Here is an 18,671-nt window from a genome sequence, read left to right as displayed (position 1 = left end):
AGCAGTGAGAAACACGCTTAGGGAGAGGGGCTGTGTTGAGGTGTGGCGCAGGAGGAGGAATAGTCTTGCACTTCCTACCCACACTCCCTTTTGTGCTATTAAAATTGGACCCATCCTCATCCCAGTCTTCCTATGCCATCAGGGCAGCTTCACATTTAAACATGTAGAGCTGTCAAGTTTAGCCCAAAGTGCATGTCTCAAAGAAAAAGAGTAGGTTGACGGTGTAGAATAAATCTGTACTTATTGCAATAAAGTGCCTTGTGCATATCAATAACTTTGGTGTTCTTCTGTCCTTTTTGTATTTTGGCAACATCCACACATCCATCCACCACTTGGGCTGATAATAAAATATCGCTGGATTAATTAAAAGAATGAGAGGACCCTTTGCTCCCTCTTAAGCCTGGAAAGAAGGATGTTGATCCTGTCTCAGCTGGAAATGGCTTTGTCCTTGATGCTGATGGGGCAGCAAAACAAAAAGGATGTGATATTGGCTTAGGAAGATTGTCATCTGCTAATGACATTCCCATAGCTAAAAGCAGATGTACTCAAGGCTCAGAGTCATCAGCAGTGCGGGTGGGAGGGAAGGGCCGAGCAGGGCTTGCTGAGAGTACTCAGCACTCGGTAAATAATTCATGATCCTTGCAAGAGATGTTGTGTTCAAAAGCCCCCTTCGTCAAACCTCAAATTTCTGGTTCCAAATTATCAGGGGAATGGTGTGTATATGTGTGTAATATACATATATATCAATTATCAAAAAATCTGCTGCTTTAAGATCATGGTTATGGCAATCTCGTGATGGTTAAAACTCCAAAAAGCTAGTAAATTGGAAGCTAAGGCCTTAACACATGTGCCTGGCGATCAGTGATGATGTAATGCAATGTGGTCAGGATGGATAAAAATCAGTGATTTAAAAAAATAAATTTTAAAAAATCAGATTTTTTAAAATTTAAATCGGAGTGTTTTTTTTAATAAAATGCTTTTTGAGGAAAAATCTATCTAAATATAGTTTTCTATTTAAGATACATTATAGTCCAAAGGTTATTCATCATGAAATAAGGATTAGTTTTTAATTATGTAGCATGATGCTGTATATTCATGCAATGTTTAAATTTTTTGGTAAATGAATTCCATTAATCCATTCACCATGTCATGCTCTTCCAGAGGTTTCTGTAAGATTATTGGGCAATTTTTCTATCTAGAAGATATTATCATCTGTTTCTAATGGTATAACCAAACCAGTATTTTTTGGGCTATAACTGTAAAACTAATCTGAAAAGTCGTTATTCTAAAAACGAAACCTTCATCTGGTTGTAAATATTAAGATTATACCAGCAAGAATGAGTCTTTGGTAACTCTGAGTTGAGTAAAATATGTATTACACTTATAGCGAGGAAGAATGCACTTTTGAAGGGGGGAAGTCACATGATTAAATCGAGTCTTTTTGAGTAGTGCTTTAAATCTTGATTTAAATTGATTTAAATCAAATCCACCCTGAATGTGGTATATTGTGCTTAATTACAATGACACCCCCCCAATGCACCCATGCTTTTCCTTGGTCTTTCAGGTAAAAATTCAGAGAGGCAGGATGAGGTGCCTGGGACCAGCACACCACATTGTCCTGGTCAGTTATTGCCTTATGAACAAAGAGTATTCCACTAATTGCAATACATGATGAACAGGAAATCATCAGTGTTTTAGATAAAAATTTGGGTTTCCAACAAATCCTAGACAAAAAAGGGCACCAATATAAATCATCAGAGTCAATTTTGACAGAGGGTTTTTTCCGCTTTAAACTGCTTCCCCCCCTTTAATATTTCACCTGAAATTTTCAAGGAATATAAAACCAACACTTATTTCTGGCACTTGTGCATTTCAGGATGATAGCTAAAGGCATTCTGATTTTATAAAGGTCAGACAGCCCCTCCCAATTACAATTTGACACGGTGGAATGATTTTTAAAATTATTTTTGTACTGACAAGCCTTAAGAAAGGGGAGACTAGCATGTGTCCTTTGATTTAAAAGCGATAGATGCAAAACCTGGCTAATCTCCCATTTTAATTCCACGTGAACTCTGCAATCCCTGGCTGCGTCCCCCATTCGCCCTCCTCATGTGTCCAGGCAATAGTTATGAACTGCAGCTGTTAGGCAAATGGAGGATGCAAGAAAATCAGCAGAGCTTGCACCTGAGATTTCAAGGTGTCTCGGTGAAATGCCAACAGTGGATGGTGGAACAAGACAGGTGGAGATGCAATGAAAGAGCTGGCTGACTTTGGAAAGCATTTGTGATAAATCAGTATTGCAACGTGGAAGCAATACCATATAAAATTCTCACAGGTAGTGCATTGCCTTTTCCAGTTATCTTACATGCCATCTGAATGGAGCATGGAGATAGTGTATGCTAGTGAAAGGCAGCATGTACCATCAAGGGGGAAGAGAGAGCAGGGAGGAGTATCTAGTACTACAGGGCATAGCACTGCCTGACAATAGCTTGACATGCAGCAATTAGCATCTGCCTCCATTTATGCTAGTTCCTGTGTATCAAGCCACTTTAAAGGCGCAGCTGCAGAGGTTGGCTGAAAAACTAGGAACCCTATGAGCTGTTTCACACCATCAAACAAGAGCTCATGGCTTATTTAAGCCATGGTGGGCTGTGGAATGTGTGGCCAGCCATTTTGAATATTCAAGCCATGATAGGGTGACCATATGAAAAGGAGGACAGGGCTCCTGTATCTTTAACAGTTGCATAGAAAAGGAAATTTCAGCAGGTGTCATTCGTATATATGGAGAACCTGGTGAAATTCCCTCTTCATCACACCAGTTAAAGGTGCAGGAGCTATACTAGAGTGACCAGATTTAAAAGAGGGCAGGGCACCTGCAGCTTTAACTGTTGTGATGAAGAGGAAATTTCACCAGGTTCTCCATATATACAAATGACACCTCCTGAAATTCCCTTTTCTATGCAACTGTTAAAGATACAGGATGGTCACCCTAAGCCATGACTGCAGTTTGTCGTGTCATCTGAACCCAGCAGGGTTAGACTGTCTGAGGATTAAACAGCCCTTGAATAAGCCATGGCTTGTTTTAGGGTTAAACGGTGAGCTCTGGTGATCACTGAACCAGGTATATCAATGGCCTGAGTTTGAGAGAAAAAGAACAGGAGTTTTGAGGAGACTATAGAAAGCAATCTTTCTCCAAAAGGAAAGGGACTCCACACCTATACAACAGCTCCATCATGCTGATGTCCACCAGCTTGCTTGTTGTAGCTCAGAGAGAATTTAGGATTCACAGGCAGAGCCATTTCCCCCCTTGGTACACAGGATGATTCAGCCTCTGAAAAGATTGAGTCAGAAATGGTAATAAGCAAAATAAATGCTGCCTCTGCACCGTCTGTTTTAAAGTTGTATCAGCAGAAATAGCAGCAGGAATCCAGGAAAGCACATTCTGTGCTTAAGGCTGCAGTCCTAGGCACTCTTAGATGAGAGAGTAAGACTAGGGTGACCATATGAAAAGGAGGACAGGGCTCCTGTATCTTTAACAGTTGTATTGAAAAGGCAATTTCTACAGGTGTCATTTGTATATATGGAGAACCTGGTGAAATTCCCTCTTCATCACAACAGTTAAAGCTGCAGGAGCTATACTAGAGTGACTATTTTAAAAGAGGGCAGCGTACCTGCAGCTTTAACTGTTTTGATGAAGAGGAAATTTCACCAGGTTCTCCATATATACAAATGACACCTGCAGAAATTGCCTTTTCAATACAACTGTTAAAGATACAGGAGCCCTGTCCTCCTTTTCATATGGTCACCCTAAGTAAGACCCACTGAAACCAGAGGGCCTTACTTCTGAATGTGCAACTCCAGGCACACTTACATGGGAGTAAGCTCCACAGAATACAATGTGACTGACTTCTGAGAAAACACATATGCTTGCCCTGCAGGAATGACAGTCCTTACCTGAAATGTGGGATATGAAAGAGAAGATTGGCATGTTCTATGGGGCAAAGAAAGCAAGAAAACCAGGTGAGCTCCGAACAGGATCTCTCACAGTGATGGGCAAAGCTTCAGTTCGCTTCACTTTGGAGATCTTTCTGAGTCTGCTGCTGCTGCTTCAGAGCTATTTCTAGGTTCTCTTGAACAATTATTTTACACTCGGCTTATCAAAAACACTCGCTGCATCAGACAGGAGCATTACTCCTCTCACCAAAGCTCGCTAGTATTGTACAGAAAGACAGGGATCTAAAGACATTTGCCTGAGGTTAGCCAGATATGAGCAACAATTCTTTCAGCTCTAAACACTGTAGAACAAGTAATCAAGAGAAGTTGACACCAGTTTGGAGAACAATTCACCTCCTATGTTCCTAACCCTGGTGGCCATGTGTGTGTTTAGCAGGGCGGGGAAGAAATTGGAATGCCTCGATTTTCTGTATGTTGTAAAAACTTAGTCCAGATATTCATTTTCCTATTGGGCAGGGCAATCTTAATTTGGGATATTTTATTTATTTTACAAATCTAGACACTTACAAATCTGGACTATAAGCATCAAACTTATAGTGGGTTGGGGATGCATCCTTATCTGGCTTTTCTTTTGCCTGGTTCCTGTTCACAGTGAGAAACGTTCAGCCTTCTAGTCATTTTTATACTGATCTTTTGTGTCATATGTTAGCCGTCATTAGAAAATACTCCTGTAGGGCTTTGTAGATGACTTATTCCTTATGGTCCCTGCTTGAATGCAAAATAAAACTGTCTTCTATGTTCAGCTGGTTAACAGCAAAACCGAGCATTGCCTTGATGTCGCCAACATATGTGGGTCAGACCAGTTTCCACATAGGCTAATTGCCTCCTGATCTAGGCCAGCCACCTTCCCAGGAGACCCAGAGAACATTAAAAGGTAATTAGATATTTATAAAGGACATCGAAGTAGCCTCTCCCCAAGATGATGAATTAGCTCCAAGGCATTATCTAATTCTCAGCCATCTGAAATGAAAAGCCTTCCCACTGAGAGATCAACCTTTCAAAGTGTAGCCTGAGATGTCTAAGAACCAGCAATAGTTCGGACTGAATTGAAAATAGAGATTTGAGCATTAAGAATGGCGAATACAACCAATAACAGGAGATTACCACAGTATGTCAATGGGTCAGTGATAATGACATAAAAATCACCTGTATTAAAAGTTCAAAACACCATAGATGTAAATAAATGTAATATATGGCAGGACTCAACATTTCTTAGTTCTCTTAGTTAATGCAACCAGACATCATTACCTACCTACGGAATAAATACAATAGCCATAGAATCTCCATGCTGCAAACATGCATAAGCTACATTAAAATTACATGATCTACATGGCAAATGTGTGGGATTCATGTTAGCTGAGCTATGCAATATGCGAATTACATGCTCCAAATAATTTCATGTTCGGAATTCTGGATGAGGGTACAAATGGGTTTATTACTTTGCTGGCACGAGTCCACTGACATCAGTCTTCATGCTCAGCCTAAAGCTGGTCCTGGCCTTTGAGACAAAATGGAGGAAGCTCTTACCTATAAAAGAGACGACACCTATTGAAAGTAAGACAAGTTCTGAAGATGCTCCCATTGTAGGCTTCAGGGTGTGTATTACAGTTCAGCAAACAGAATGGAAGAGAGGAGTGTGATTCTGTAAGACATAAATAAGTTTATTTTCAACTGCAGGGTAGGACTCATCCCAATATAACAGCATTCAAACTAAATTTGTAAGCTTCCTATTAGCCAACTCCATGATCTGATATCACTCTAAAGTGGAATCCCTAAAATAACAATGGCTAGAAACAGTCAATATTTATTTATTTATTTATTTATTTATTACATTTCTATACCACCCAATAGCTGGAGCTCTCTGGAAGGTTCACAAAAATAACAATAACAATTAATTAATAAAATACTACATTTTATAATAAAACACATGAATCAGATTTCCCCACCCACCCACCTTTTAATAGCTATTAAGAATCTTAGGATAGCTGCCATCCTATTTTCAGGGCTCAGCGTATTATACAACAACATTCACATCGATTTTTTAAAAATGAAATGAATTATTATAATTTTAATGTTTCCAAGCCCTATTATTTCAGTTACCAGATTCTGCTAAGCCTTCCCATTCACGTTACAAACAGGCTTCTGTCTCTTCTATCTCCTGCCCAGTCTCACCCCATAACTGTGTCTCCCATCTTCTAATAAAACCCTAGATACAAAACATAATCAGCAACCTTGTGTGATGCATCTGTTGCTTGATTGTACCACTTCAGACCACAAGTGAGGGAGTGTATGTTTGAATGCTCCCTTATGTAATATACCCCACCCCAGCTCCCTGAACATTCAAAATGTATCCTCCAGTAGTCCAGTTCAGAAACAGATCAATTACTTGAAGCTGCTGATCATATGGTTTGGCTCTCAGACTGATCCTTACTGACGGAGATGAATTTCTCTAGAAAACAAAATCAGTGCACAAGCGCTCATGCGCTAAAAGGTAGAGTTTTTCTTTTAAAAAATAATAATTTCCCCACTCTCCCCTTATGGGCGCAGAGCTCCTTAGGAGCTCAGCACCCCATGAGCGGTTTCCAGCTCCTCGCAAGAAACCGCAAGGAGCCAGGACAAACCACAACGCACACCCACACATTCCGAGGTCTGGGGATCATCCCGCGACTGCGGAAAAAGCGGGCTGAAAGGGTAGGGCGATATCCTGGGGAGAGGGAGGGATCACCCCTCCCTGGATCCCCTGTGCGTCATGTGGACGCACAGGGACGATCCTGGGGATCGCCCCAGGATATCACCCCATCTAGCTATGGCCTTAGATGAACTGATTCAGGAAATAGCTCTGGATATGCACTTATGCTCTTATCTACCCTTTCTTCTTTTGCTTCCAGATGAGGCTTATATTGTGCAATCACCCTGCCTCATTCACCAAATTTTACATGGGTTCCAGACAACAACGTCTCAATCTGTAATCTCCTTGTGTTTTCCCACCATTTCTCCTACCATTTTTATACTAAAAGGAACTGGTATAAAAGGGGGAAAGATGAAATAGCGGCAAAATGGCTTTTGATTGGTGGTGCAAGGTGCCATCGTTCTAGAAGCACCCTGATAATTCCTAGGGGAAGAATCCAACTGTGACCACATGCTAGCACCACTTATTAGGGAGGGGCCATGGCTCAGTGGTAGAACATATGCTTTGCATGTAGAAAGTCTGAAGCTCAATCCTGAGCATCTCCAGGTAGGACTAGTAAGAATTCTACCTCAAAGCCTAGAGAACTGCTGCCATTCGCTGTTGACAGTACTGGACAAGATGGACCTAACTTAGCATAAGGCAGCTTCATGTGTTCCTACTAATATTGTGCTAGTGTACACCAACATGTCATCAATAGCGCTTATTAGTGCAATAGACTCTGTTAGATCCTTCCCTAGGTACAAACCAGAAATAGTCCTATTCAGATGTTGAATAGGACTGTCTCCCTTAAAACTCTTGATCAGACGGAACACAGTTCATGTGCTAAAAATGGTAAATAAGCAAGCAAACAAACAAGAAACAAGTTCCCCACCTTAGATGTGACAAATATAAGCATTCAAAAGCTGCAGCAACTGGGTTTTAGTTGGGCCAGAGGTTATCTTTGTTTTCACTGCTAATTTTTTTGTTTTGTTTAAAAAAGCAAGCATTTTTCACTGAGACAAGGATTTCTTCATGTAAGTAAAAATTACAGTAGAACAATGATAAAGAGATTCAATACCAGTTGTGAAATGACAATGAATTACTGACATTAGGGGAAGGGGTGAGGCATGAAGTTACAGAACAAAGCACGTAAATACATCAAGATGGATCAAAATCAAATAACCATGAAAATGTCAGAAGCAAATATGAAAGACATTAGGGAGGAAATGCCATCAGGTGTCAATAAAAGACAATAGGATGTTATTTTTCAGGAGTCTTTTTCTTTTCTTCGGGCATCTCAAGGATTTATTTTCTACCAATCTTCAGAAGGGAGGAGCAAAAAGAAATGGGACCCGGAAATTGTGAGTGACTGAAAGCTAGGGTGACCATATGAAAAGGAGGACAGAGCTCCTGTATCTTTAACAGTTGCATAGAAAAGGGAATTTCAGCAGGTGACATTTGTATATATGGAGAACCTGGTGAAATTCCCTCTTCATCACAACAGTTAAAGTGCAGGAGCTATACTAGAGTGACCAGATACAAAAAAGGGCAGGGCACCTGCAGCTTTAACTGTTGTGATGAAGAGGGAATTTCACCAGGTTCTCCATATATACAAAGGACACCTGCTGAAATTCCCTTTTCAATACAACTGTTAAAGATACAGGAGCCCTGTCCTCCTTTTCATATGGCCACCCTAATGAAAGCTGAGGCATTTTTTGGTTCTTGTTGTTAAGCACTGTTTTATACTGTATGCTTTTATCTGTATACCTCCCTGAGATCTTATTGATATAGGGCGGGATATAAATGTTTTAAATAAATAAATAAATAATAAATGCAATCTTTTTAACAGTAAGAAGATGAACCACCAGAACTCCTCACTGAGCATTCAGCAGGCCACAGCAGTCAGCGGGCAGCAGCACTGAAAAGCCCCAAGGGAGGAAGTCCTGCTTACGTCCTCTGTGGGGCTTTTCAGAAAGCTCAAAGAGCTGGAGGGGTTGCAAGGAGAGGATGGAGTAAACCTGTAAAATAGGGAGCACATATGCCATCAGCACAACCTCCAGCTGCCACCTTAGATTAAGGAAAGCACTAAAGCCCTGCGCCCTGGACAATTTCTCTGAAGTTCTCAAAATCCCTGTGGAAGAAGCAGGGAAACAACTGCCTCTTTCACAAGGAAATGGTTGTGAAAGGGCAGGCGGGGGATTGGCAAAGCACTAATAAAAACCAAGTGGTAAGGAAGGAACCTGGTCTAGATGGATCTTGGCTTCTTCTCAACAGACATGTTAAATTCATTACTTCCAAACCTTTCCCATTGATTCCCTTTCAGATCCAACTGCCTCCACTTACATGACCTGGTAATCTTTGTAGCAACCCATCTAAGAAGATTCTTAAAGGATATAGAGGATGGTCTGTTTTCAAGTACTGGGGGAACACAAGGGCATTTCAGCATTTAATCAGGACAGTTTCCCAATATTCCTGGGGCAACTGGGCACTCCCTCAAGTACTAAAAGTGGACACTTCCCCACACGCCTTCCAACACTTAGGACTGTATTGAGGGAAGGTTCTATGCAATCTCACTGAAGTATATACCTTTGCTAGTCTCGGAAAATATGTAACAAGGTCAAAGTTCATTGCAGCATGAGCAGAGTACCCTTTCCCTCCCACAAGTAACCCAACACTTACCTACTTGGCATTATGTGGCAAGAATTCTAGGTAGACCTGAGCCCTGACGCTTTTCATAAATGTACCATTACACTGGAGGTACAACATCAGTAATATTCATAAGAACCTGAGGCCATTTCTTTCAAACAAGCATTATTGCACAGAATGTAGTATAACAACCCGTTCTTTTTAAAATCCAAGAGCCTTTGTTAGTTCAAAAAGGAAACAAAACTTAACCCATGCCATCTGAATATTTCAAGGTGTTTTCCCACACGTCACTAAATATCTCTAGTCTTTCTGGGAATGCACATGTACATACTATTGATGCTAAACAAAAAGAGTAAGTGGACCATTTTTAAAAAACTCATGTACATTTTAATTCATACAGCTTTGACATCTTATTGACAGATACAGGTCATGCAAATGCCAAAAAGTGCATTGAGTGTCATGTGTGAAAACAACCCCAATTCTGTACCTTTTACACCATTGCTCTCTTGGCCTTTGTTTTCACTCCTGCCATGCCTGCCTGGTGGGGAAGGCTTTGCTGAGTTGGCATTGTTTGGGACTAGATTTACCACCTGCATAGCACTCCCTCACTCAGCTGTTTCTCCCTCGCAAGGGTAAAGCTAAGCAAAATACTTTCCACATTAAGAAAATCTGAAGTGGAAGTTGGAACTGATGATAATGAAAGGGCTATCATGGGACACAAATTCTCCTTACTGTATGACCTTGGATGGATCAGTTTCCAGAAGTTCTGAGGTCTTCTGTTTAAAGTCATAATAAAGAAACCATATACCTCACGAATATATAAGTCATCCATGTGGTCTTATAGAAAGCTCTGTATATAAACCTATATTGACAACACCATGAGCCATGAATGAAAGATGTGGCATAGGATCCTTCATCGTTTCTGCTCATTGACTTCACATTCAATATGCTTGGTTTACACAGTGGAAAGACGATATCACAGGATGCAACTCCTCTGGGATTTTGCAAAGTCAGCCACCTGCGCCCTTCTGTCTCTTACATTTGCGGCAACAAATCCTTTCATCTTTGCAGTCTAGAATACAACCTGATTGGAGACTGTTAAACCAACACATTTAGATTTCATTCTAGATCCAATAGTGTTTATTGACTTAAATCAAGAACTGTAGCTTTATACCGTACGATACACCAAAGCTATGAGGTTTCTGAATGCAACATTTTGGATCTAGCATCTCCCTAGATCCTTTCTTTTTCTTTTTAAAAGATGGATGATGCAGAATTTCTCTCTTTCTTTCTTCCCTGTATCAGCTCAGCAGGTACAACCAGCACAAAAACAATTATACTGAGCTAGTCAAATTAGCAAATTTGTCTCAAAGACACAGGGGGTGCAGATAGCATGGAGTAAGGAGGAGGCTTTGCTGATTATAATTGTGCTCCTCATTTTTTTTGCTTTATAAAATATAGATGCTGTATTTGAATTAATATGAATCTCATCCCTTCTCTCCCTCTGGGCATTTAGCCTAAACAAACTGTAGTATCAGGGGAATAAATGGCTGAATAGACAATCACATCATAAAAGAATAGCAGTAGAATTGCAATAATTCTCGGTGTGTTAACCTCCCTGTCTTCTTCCTGCCTCCCAGTGGGCCATTAGTGACTACTATCCAAACCCTCAGTCCTGTTACTCTGAATTTACAGACTCAAACTCTGCTTGTATTACTTCCAAAAGTATGAAATGGCTACAGTGCCCAGAGTTCAATGACTCACATCAGGATATTTAAATCATAATCCTTTCTTCCCTCCAAGACCCTTTCACACCTACATTTTCTGTGCAAGTGCTTGTAGTTTATAGCTACATCTGGTGATCAATCTGGAAACAATAACTTGGAAATAAGACTGGCTTTAACCATTCTACCATCCGAGGCAGCAATCTCTTTGCTCAGCCTCTTCCACCACAGAGTTGCCAACGTTTTATTTCAAAAGTAGTGGACCTGTGGGTGAAGCCTAGGGGCCCAAGCTGAGGCAGAGGGGGCCAGATCAGAACCTAGCCAATATGGGGAGCAGGGATCCAGGGCTGCACAAGAGGCTAGAGATGGTGAAGTTTGAAATGAGGCAGGATATTTTGGATGAAAAACTATGCTCAATTTACCATCCCAAAAATTAAACCACACATTTTTCAAATGAGAGGAGGCCTTCAACCCACTTTTTGATCAACATGGTGTTTTGAGAAGCCATATGTCCTACTTTACAGAGGACAGTCGTCTATTTGAAGGTGTCTTGTATTTGAAGGGCTGGGTGGTCCACATTTCGGTTAAAGATAAAGAACCATACTAAGGAGGGAAAAGAGGGATCCTGAAGTTTCCTGTGAACCTAGACAACAGACTGAAGAGGGACAAAGACAGTGGGCTTCCCCAAAGTGGTGAGATGTATTGCATTTCTATGTAAATCATAGTAATTATTTCTAAATTTGCATCTATATGCATACATAAGCATATGCAAATATTATGCAAATCACTGCCCTCTTTTGTCCTTTTTAGATGAAGCATGTCCTCTGTTTTGGTGATGCGTAAGTGGCTATCCTAATGGCTTTTCAACAAAATTTGTCTGTTTTTGAAATATTAATTTTGCAACCTGAACTGTCCTCCTTCCCACACCCCACACCACTTAATCACACAGAGCCCATTCAAAATAACTTACTTATACACTCTTGGCCTAGATTTTTAAAGGAGCCCAACCCTTGGCCAACCTTATTGTTCTAAAGTTTTGTATGAGAGGGAGCTTCTGAACTTTAGAAACATTTCTTCTTCTTCTGTGTCTGAGTTGAATCTGGGTAGGCTGTTTAGAAAAATGTGAGCTTTTGCCTATTTCTTGTTTATCAGTCCCTTTACCAATGTTTTGCAGGCCAAATTCTATAGTCAATTATTCTGCCAATTATAACCCTCCCCTGGCAAGAATAATGAGCTGAGCACAATATGGGGGTTACTGTACCTCATTAAAGACACTTGTATGGTTGGGCAACCAACGTAAAGCTCATGCAGATATTCATCTAGTACAGACAACATGGAATTTCCTAGGGATCATAAATACACCAATGTATCAGTGTAAAGAATGGTCAATGATCCTTTCTCCAGCTGCGGAGGACAGGCATTTAAGAGAAGATTTTGCAAACTGCATGTGGGGCACACACAACTTCCTATCTGGAAGTGAACATAAGGAGAGCCATGCTGGATTACACCAAGGTCGCTCTTATCCAGCATTCTGTTCATACAGTGGCCAATGGGCAACTCAAAAGTAGAACATGAGTGCAACAACACCTCCTGCCCATGTTCCTCAGTAAATGCTCTGCATATTCATATTGCCTCTGATACTGGAGATAGCATATCGCTATCAGGACTTGTAGCCTTGATAGCCTTAGGGAGCAATCCTATCCATGTTTAGACAGAAAAAAAGTCTTACAACTCCCAGCATGCCCAGCTAGCCATACTGGCTGGGGAATGCTGGGAGTTGTATGACATTTTTCTTTCCAAACATACTTAAGATTGCACTGTTATCCTCCAAGTATTTGTCTAACTGCCTTTTAAAGCCATCCAAATTGGTGGCCATCACTACATCTTGTGGTAGTGAATTCCATAGTTTAGCTATGTGTGCTGTGTGAAGAAATACTTCTTTTTATCTGTTCTGAATCTCCCACCAAGAAGCTTCATGGAATGACTCCATGTTCTAATATTATGAGAGAGGGAGAAAAATGTCTCTCTATCCATTCCCCCCCACACACACACACCATGCATAATTTTGTACACCTCAATCAGGTCTCCCCTTACTTACCTTTACTTTAAGCTAAACAGTCCCAGAGGTTGTAACCTTTCCTCATAGCAGAGTTGCTCCAGACCCTTGATCAATTTAGTTGTCCTTTTTTGCCCTTTTCCATTATTCATTTTAGGTGTGGTGTCCAGAACTGTACTTACTATTCCTAGTGTGTTCACACCATAGATGTGATCACACAGTAACAAAATTAGATTTGCCACCAACACTTAAGTGGCCAATCCTGGCTTTCTAATTAGTGTAGCTGTTTGCTGTAGAATACATGTACTTTCGAACACCTGTTTGCCACATTCACAGATTACATTTTTAGGTTTGTAACCTTAAAATAAATGAACCTTCCAAACTTCCCCACTCAGTATGCTCTATGAATGGCAGACACACATTTTAGATATACTGGATAAACCCAGAAGAAGGGATAGATCCATATTTGCCTCTTTTCTTGGGAGACCACTCCAGAGCTGACTTTGGTGTGGTCAGAGATTCTGCTAATGGATGCCATCGCTAACACTTCCATTCATTGGGATAGGACGTGACATTACATGAAAGAACCGCTAACAGTCAAAGACAGATTAGCTGTCTTATAAGCGCTCATGGGACCCAGGATGGATCCATTATCAAGGAACTGATGTTATAGCCAGATGCCTATAGCTCCTTTGGGCCTTCCTGATTTCCTGCCTGATTAGAGTCCTCAGGCAAGTTGATGCTTTCTCTGGGGAATTATCATGGAGGAGAAAACCTGTGTGCCATGTTTCTCCCTCAATTCTGCATACACACACACATGCACAGACAGAGACAGAGAAATCCAACGATTCTGATACAGATTAAGAGCAGCAAGGGAAGAGCAATCTGTATGAGGCTCCATTGATCTCCCGTCCTAGGCAGGATCTACACTACTGCTTTATAATGGTTTATAACAGTAGTGACAACTGTTTAGGCCCAGGACACACTCCATATACAGTTTTCAAAGCATTTTCAAAGTGTTATATCCTGCTTGGTGTAGATCTGGTTTGATAGCTATGTCCTACCTCCAGTATCCAAGGCAGCAAACCTATATGCACCAGTTGCTGGGGAACATGGGTGGGAGGGTGCTGTTGCACCTGTCTCCTGCTTGTGGTCAACAGCTTTTTGGTCACTGTGTGAGCAGAATGCTGGACTAGATGGACCCTTGAACTGATCCAGCATCAGAGCTCTTTTTATGTTCTGATGCAGAGGAAAAAGAGATTTTTTTCAGGATTGCTGGGGGAGGGGATTCTGTGGTGCTGAGGTAAGTGGGAGGGGTTGAGGGCACCTATGGGGGACTGCAGTTAAGGCCTTGGGGAGTGCATGAGGGCCACAGGTTGTGCACACCTGTTCTATGTTCAGAGTGGAAGCAAGTCCTAGCTTAGCCATTAATAAGGGTATCCTGAACACAATGCACATTTTTTTGCATCCTTCCTACCTCCTTGGTCCCCAGGTGTTGACTATTCCCAAAGAGCCCCTACAAAGGATAGCTGGTTATAATAAGCATTTATCAAAAGATCAACTCACTCCCAAATACTTTTTTATTGTTGCTTATATGGTGTTAAGTATATTCCATAATTTAAATGTGACAAACCAGAAACTTCCTAAGTCCCTTGTCATAATAACATAGGCAGCTATACCTCCTTGGGATAAGCTTTTGTAAGATGAATTAAAAAAAAACTCTGCACAAAAAGTGTGTGAAAAAACAAAGAAATAGTAAGTAGTTCACTACAGTGATTAGGCAGGTATTCCTCAAAGTTTATTCCACAACAGAGTTAAGAAAGACAGACTGGCTGTTGACACAATCAGATGAAATGTGTATTTCAAAAGTTTCTAGCTTGAGCTAGGTCTTGCCTCAGCTCTGCTTTATTTTTATTTTTCTGAAACATGGTTATCCAGCATTTCTGGACAAAGTCCTCAAAGTCCTCAAAAGGCGACTTATAACCAGCAATTTACCATACAATGAAATGGCAGACTCATGCTTCAGCACCAAAATTAACATACACTCACTCCAAAATGATCACAGGATCATGTTTGTGCATCAATGCCAACATGAGTGTGAGGAAGGGTGATGTCAGCACTGAGAAACCACATCACCAAAATAAAATAAAATAAATAAATAATAATAATAATAAAAAAGAATGTCTCCAAACTCAAAATGCCTTCTTCAAAGACTCCAGACAAGAAAGAATAAAAGGGTCATTTTGAACCTCACAGAATCCTTTTAAACAAAGAAACTAGGATTGGATTTCTAAACACAGACCTACATGCACTCTACCTATCCTTTAGTTATTACCACATGATAATTACATTTCTTGTCCTATTAAGAAGAGCACTGCACAAGACCATAGTTAGAGTCAACACTATACATATGAGCATGCATTGAATTAAAACTGATTCATCTCTTTGTCTTGACACAAGGCACATATTTGTCTTGGCACATTTTTTTTTTTAAACAAAGCCCATATTTATATATCGTGACTGCTCATCACCTCCGCTTTAAAGAACCCTGTGCATGGAAGGGAAATTTTGAGGGAAAACAATGTTCACTCAAGACATTTATGACTACTGAAGAGGATTGCTAGCTGGTTAGGTTTTGAACCCATTTTGCCAAATGTAGAGGCTGCTGCCTTGCTCAACATCACTTTTGGACAGTGGGCAACTTTGTTTGCATATTTTAAAATGAACAAGTTTGCATATATTAAAATAAGCAAAAGGCAATTATTTGCCCAAAGAGAGTAGGAACCCCCTAAAGATGGCTATGCGTACTCCACAGTTCTGTTTAAAAACAGAAAAAGTGCAAAAGCTGTCACTGAGTGAAGAATTTAGCATTTTTCTGTTCTTGCATCTTTAACTGGAGACATGGAAATTAAGCCTTCCCTTTTTGTCGCATACTGTTCCTTTAAGAGAATTGTAGAAAATTCTCATTTGACAAATGTGAAAGCAGGCTGCCTCAGAGCTTAGTGGTACTGGGCAGGATCCACACTACTGAATTATAACAGTATTGAAGTGCAGTGACAACTGTTGGGGCCCAGGACACATTCCATATACTGTTTTCAAATGGCTTTCAAAGGGTTATATCCTGCTTGGTGTAAATCTGGCCTGGCCTGAGAGTTTTTGTTGAGGTTTTCTATGCATTGGTCATCTTAATAAATGTTGATGCTCACAGGAGACTTGGATGTCCTGAGATTTGCCTAAATGCATACATAAGCAACAGACATTCCACTTTTAATCCAGGCTCCATTTATATAAGCCAGACTGCTATTAAAAGAACAAGAGCAAGGTCAGAAAAGGGTGGAAACCACAACAGTTCTAGAATTAGAAGGAAATATATGCAAATGTGTTTATTTTGCATTAATTATACAGATTGAAGAATCAAGTACAGGATTTGAACTAACGGGCAGAATTTTGGTGTGTGTGTGTCTGCGTGTGTGCGTGCGCCGAATGCAGTAGCTATTACTCTCCCTCACTCAAGATTTTATTGTTTATAGCTAATGGCCATCACAATACAAACACAAAGCACACAAGTATAAAACAGAAAATCATTTGATACAATAAAACAAGAATACAATAAAATGATCAGGATTTAAAACATTCCTTCTGTTTAACCCCCTTAGGATTTGACAGTGGTATGGTTTAGAACGGCTGCTCTTATTTTTCTTGCAGCTAGCGCAAAAAAAAAAAAAAAAAAAAGCTATCCTATAGCTGATGAATTTGTCCACATCCACCAACAGCTATCTAATTTTAAAACTGTCTCATTGGCCTTCTAAGGTGGTCTGGAAAGGGAGAATAAATTTAGCCCTGGGCGAATTATATAATGGACAGTATAGGATATAATGTATGAAATCTTCAATATGTCCTGCTTCGCATATGCAAAAGCGCTCTTTTACAGGTCTATTAGAAAATCTTCCTATTATTACTTTGGTGTTTGCTGTTACAAAGCATAACCTAGCCAAGATGTCACTCAGTTGAAGAAATATTTGTCTGTTAATCTTATGAGTTGCCATTGTTTACATGTCCATAAATGTGCAAATGGATTCAACAATGGTTTTAAAGAAAAATACAAACCTTAGATGACACCTTTATATGTCGCAGCAATCACCATCGAACATCACCTTCTGTGCGTGAGAATGGAAAGCGACTGGGTTTGGTCAACATGATAACCAATGGTAGTTTAAATAGTTGATGGTTGGTTATGCATGTTTTGACAGAGAAAAAGTCCTATAAATCCCAGCTGACTGGGGAATGCTGGGAGTTGTAGGCCTTTTTTCTGCTTGAAGAGTGTACCTTAACTTTAAAGAGATGTGTTGATCAATTAATTAGAAGCATTTTTTTAGTTGATCAAAAGAGGTTTCATTGAGTAACCTAATAAATTGAGGCTATACACACTTAGGTGGGAATAAGTCCCATTGAATCCCTAGTAACAGCAGTAGGTTCTGTTTTCTCTAGGAACACAAAACACCTTTGTTCTTTTAGTCTGACCTGAACTTAGCCACAGTTGATTTGTAGATCATCCTGCCCCTGACCAAGGCAAAGAATTCTGAGGGGAAAGTTCTTCCCATTTTCAGCATGGCTACTCATTCCTCTCAAGAAGCCATGCAGGCTATCTGGCCTTCCTTCTTGTCCAGTTCACAGTTCCCCACTCCTGCTCTACGGAATGATAAAGATAGGCCTTTAAAAATGGATAACAGGGCCTCCTCTCAGATGAGATTCTGCCCCAGGACCTATCCGCAAGTTCAGGGCTCAGCCCAGGGCTATGCACCTGAAACATGAAAAGAAGGATGCTTCTGATTATGTTCAGTGTGCCTTTCCCACACAACCAAGAGGTGTGTGTGTGTGTGCTTATGCATGTATCAGGCATCTTCATAGATTGAGACTCCTAGGCCTCTTTGAATCTGACATGTTAGAAATTCACTACTGTGCAGTAAGCCCTTTCAACCCTAAACACAGCGGTGCTTTCTATCCAGCCTTTCTGAATTGCTTCTCATCACATCATAAGGCCGTTTCACCAACACAGCTAAAACCACCTCTTCATTGGGCCAGCCAGCTGACTGGGCCTCCATCTCTTCTCTCTGTCATTGCCACTTACACACATTCACGGTTATTGTTCCCCAGGGAAACTAGCACACCTGTGTCAGGCCATGCCCTCAGTCTCCCTCATCCGTTGCCTTGCCTTTTCTCATCAGTACTACCATGCGTCTCTGGCTCCTGCTCCCTGCTCCTCGTGAGGTTCACACGTGATGCCCCCTTGAGTTGTTCTGATTTGCTCTGACATGTGGTAGGGAAAGCCCTAGCCCATCACCCTGCAGGGCTCCAGGGCTTGGCAGTGCTCTGCTTGCTTGGCAGGAGCTGGCTTCCTCCTTCCCTCCGTCTGTCAGCCTCCAGCGAGGAAAAAAGGGTTTAACTGGATGAGATGTGAGGCTGTCTCAAGCAATGAGCAAGGACTATAAAACCAGAATAAATGAGCGTCATTTAATCCCCCCAGAGTCAGAGGACCAGCAGAGGACTTGAGTAGGAGTATTAC

General features: G+C 40.8%; 1 protein-coding gene across 1 annotated transcript in view; it reads right to left on the bottom strand.

Annotated features, from left to right (window-relative positions):
• Positions 1-18,671, bottom strand: part of CNTN2 (contactin 2) — a 75,834-nt gene that overhangs the window by 42,040 nt on the left and 15,123 nt on the right. The window contains exon 2 of the mRNA XM_063142287.1: positions 5,542-5,656. Within this exon, the coding sequence (XP_062998357.1) occupies positions 5,542-5,596 (55 nt within the window). The 5' untranslated portion in view covers positions 5,597-5,656. The remainder of the gene's footprint in view (positions 1-5,541; positions 5,657-18,671) is intronic.

The sequence above is a fragment of the Elgaria multicarinata genome, chromosome 1, assembly GCF_023053635.1.
Source record: "Elgaria multicarinata webbii isolate HBS135686 ecotype San Diego chromosome 1, rElgMul1.1.pri, whole genome shotgun sequence".
NCBI classification, from domain to species: Eukaryota; Metazoa; Chordata; class Lepidosauria; order Squamata; family Anguidae; genus Elgaria; species Elgaria multicarinata.
Note: the sequence above shows the minus strand (reverse complement) of the source record. Positions and strands in the feature narration are given on the sequence as shown.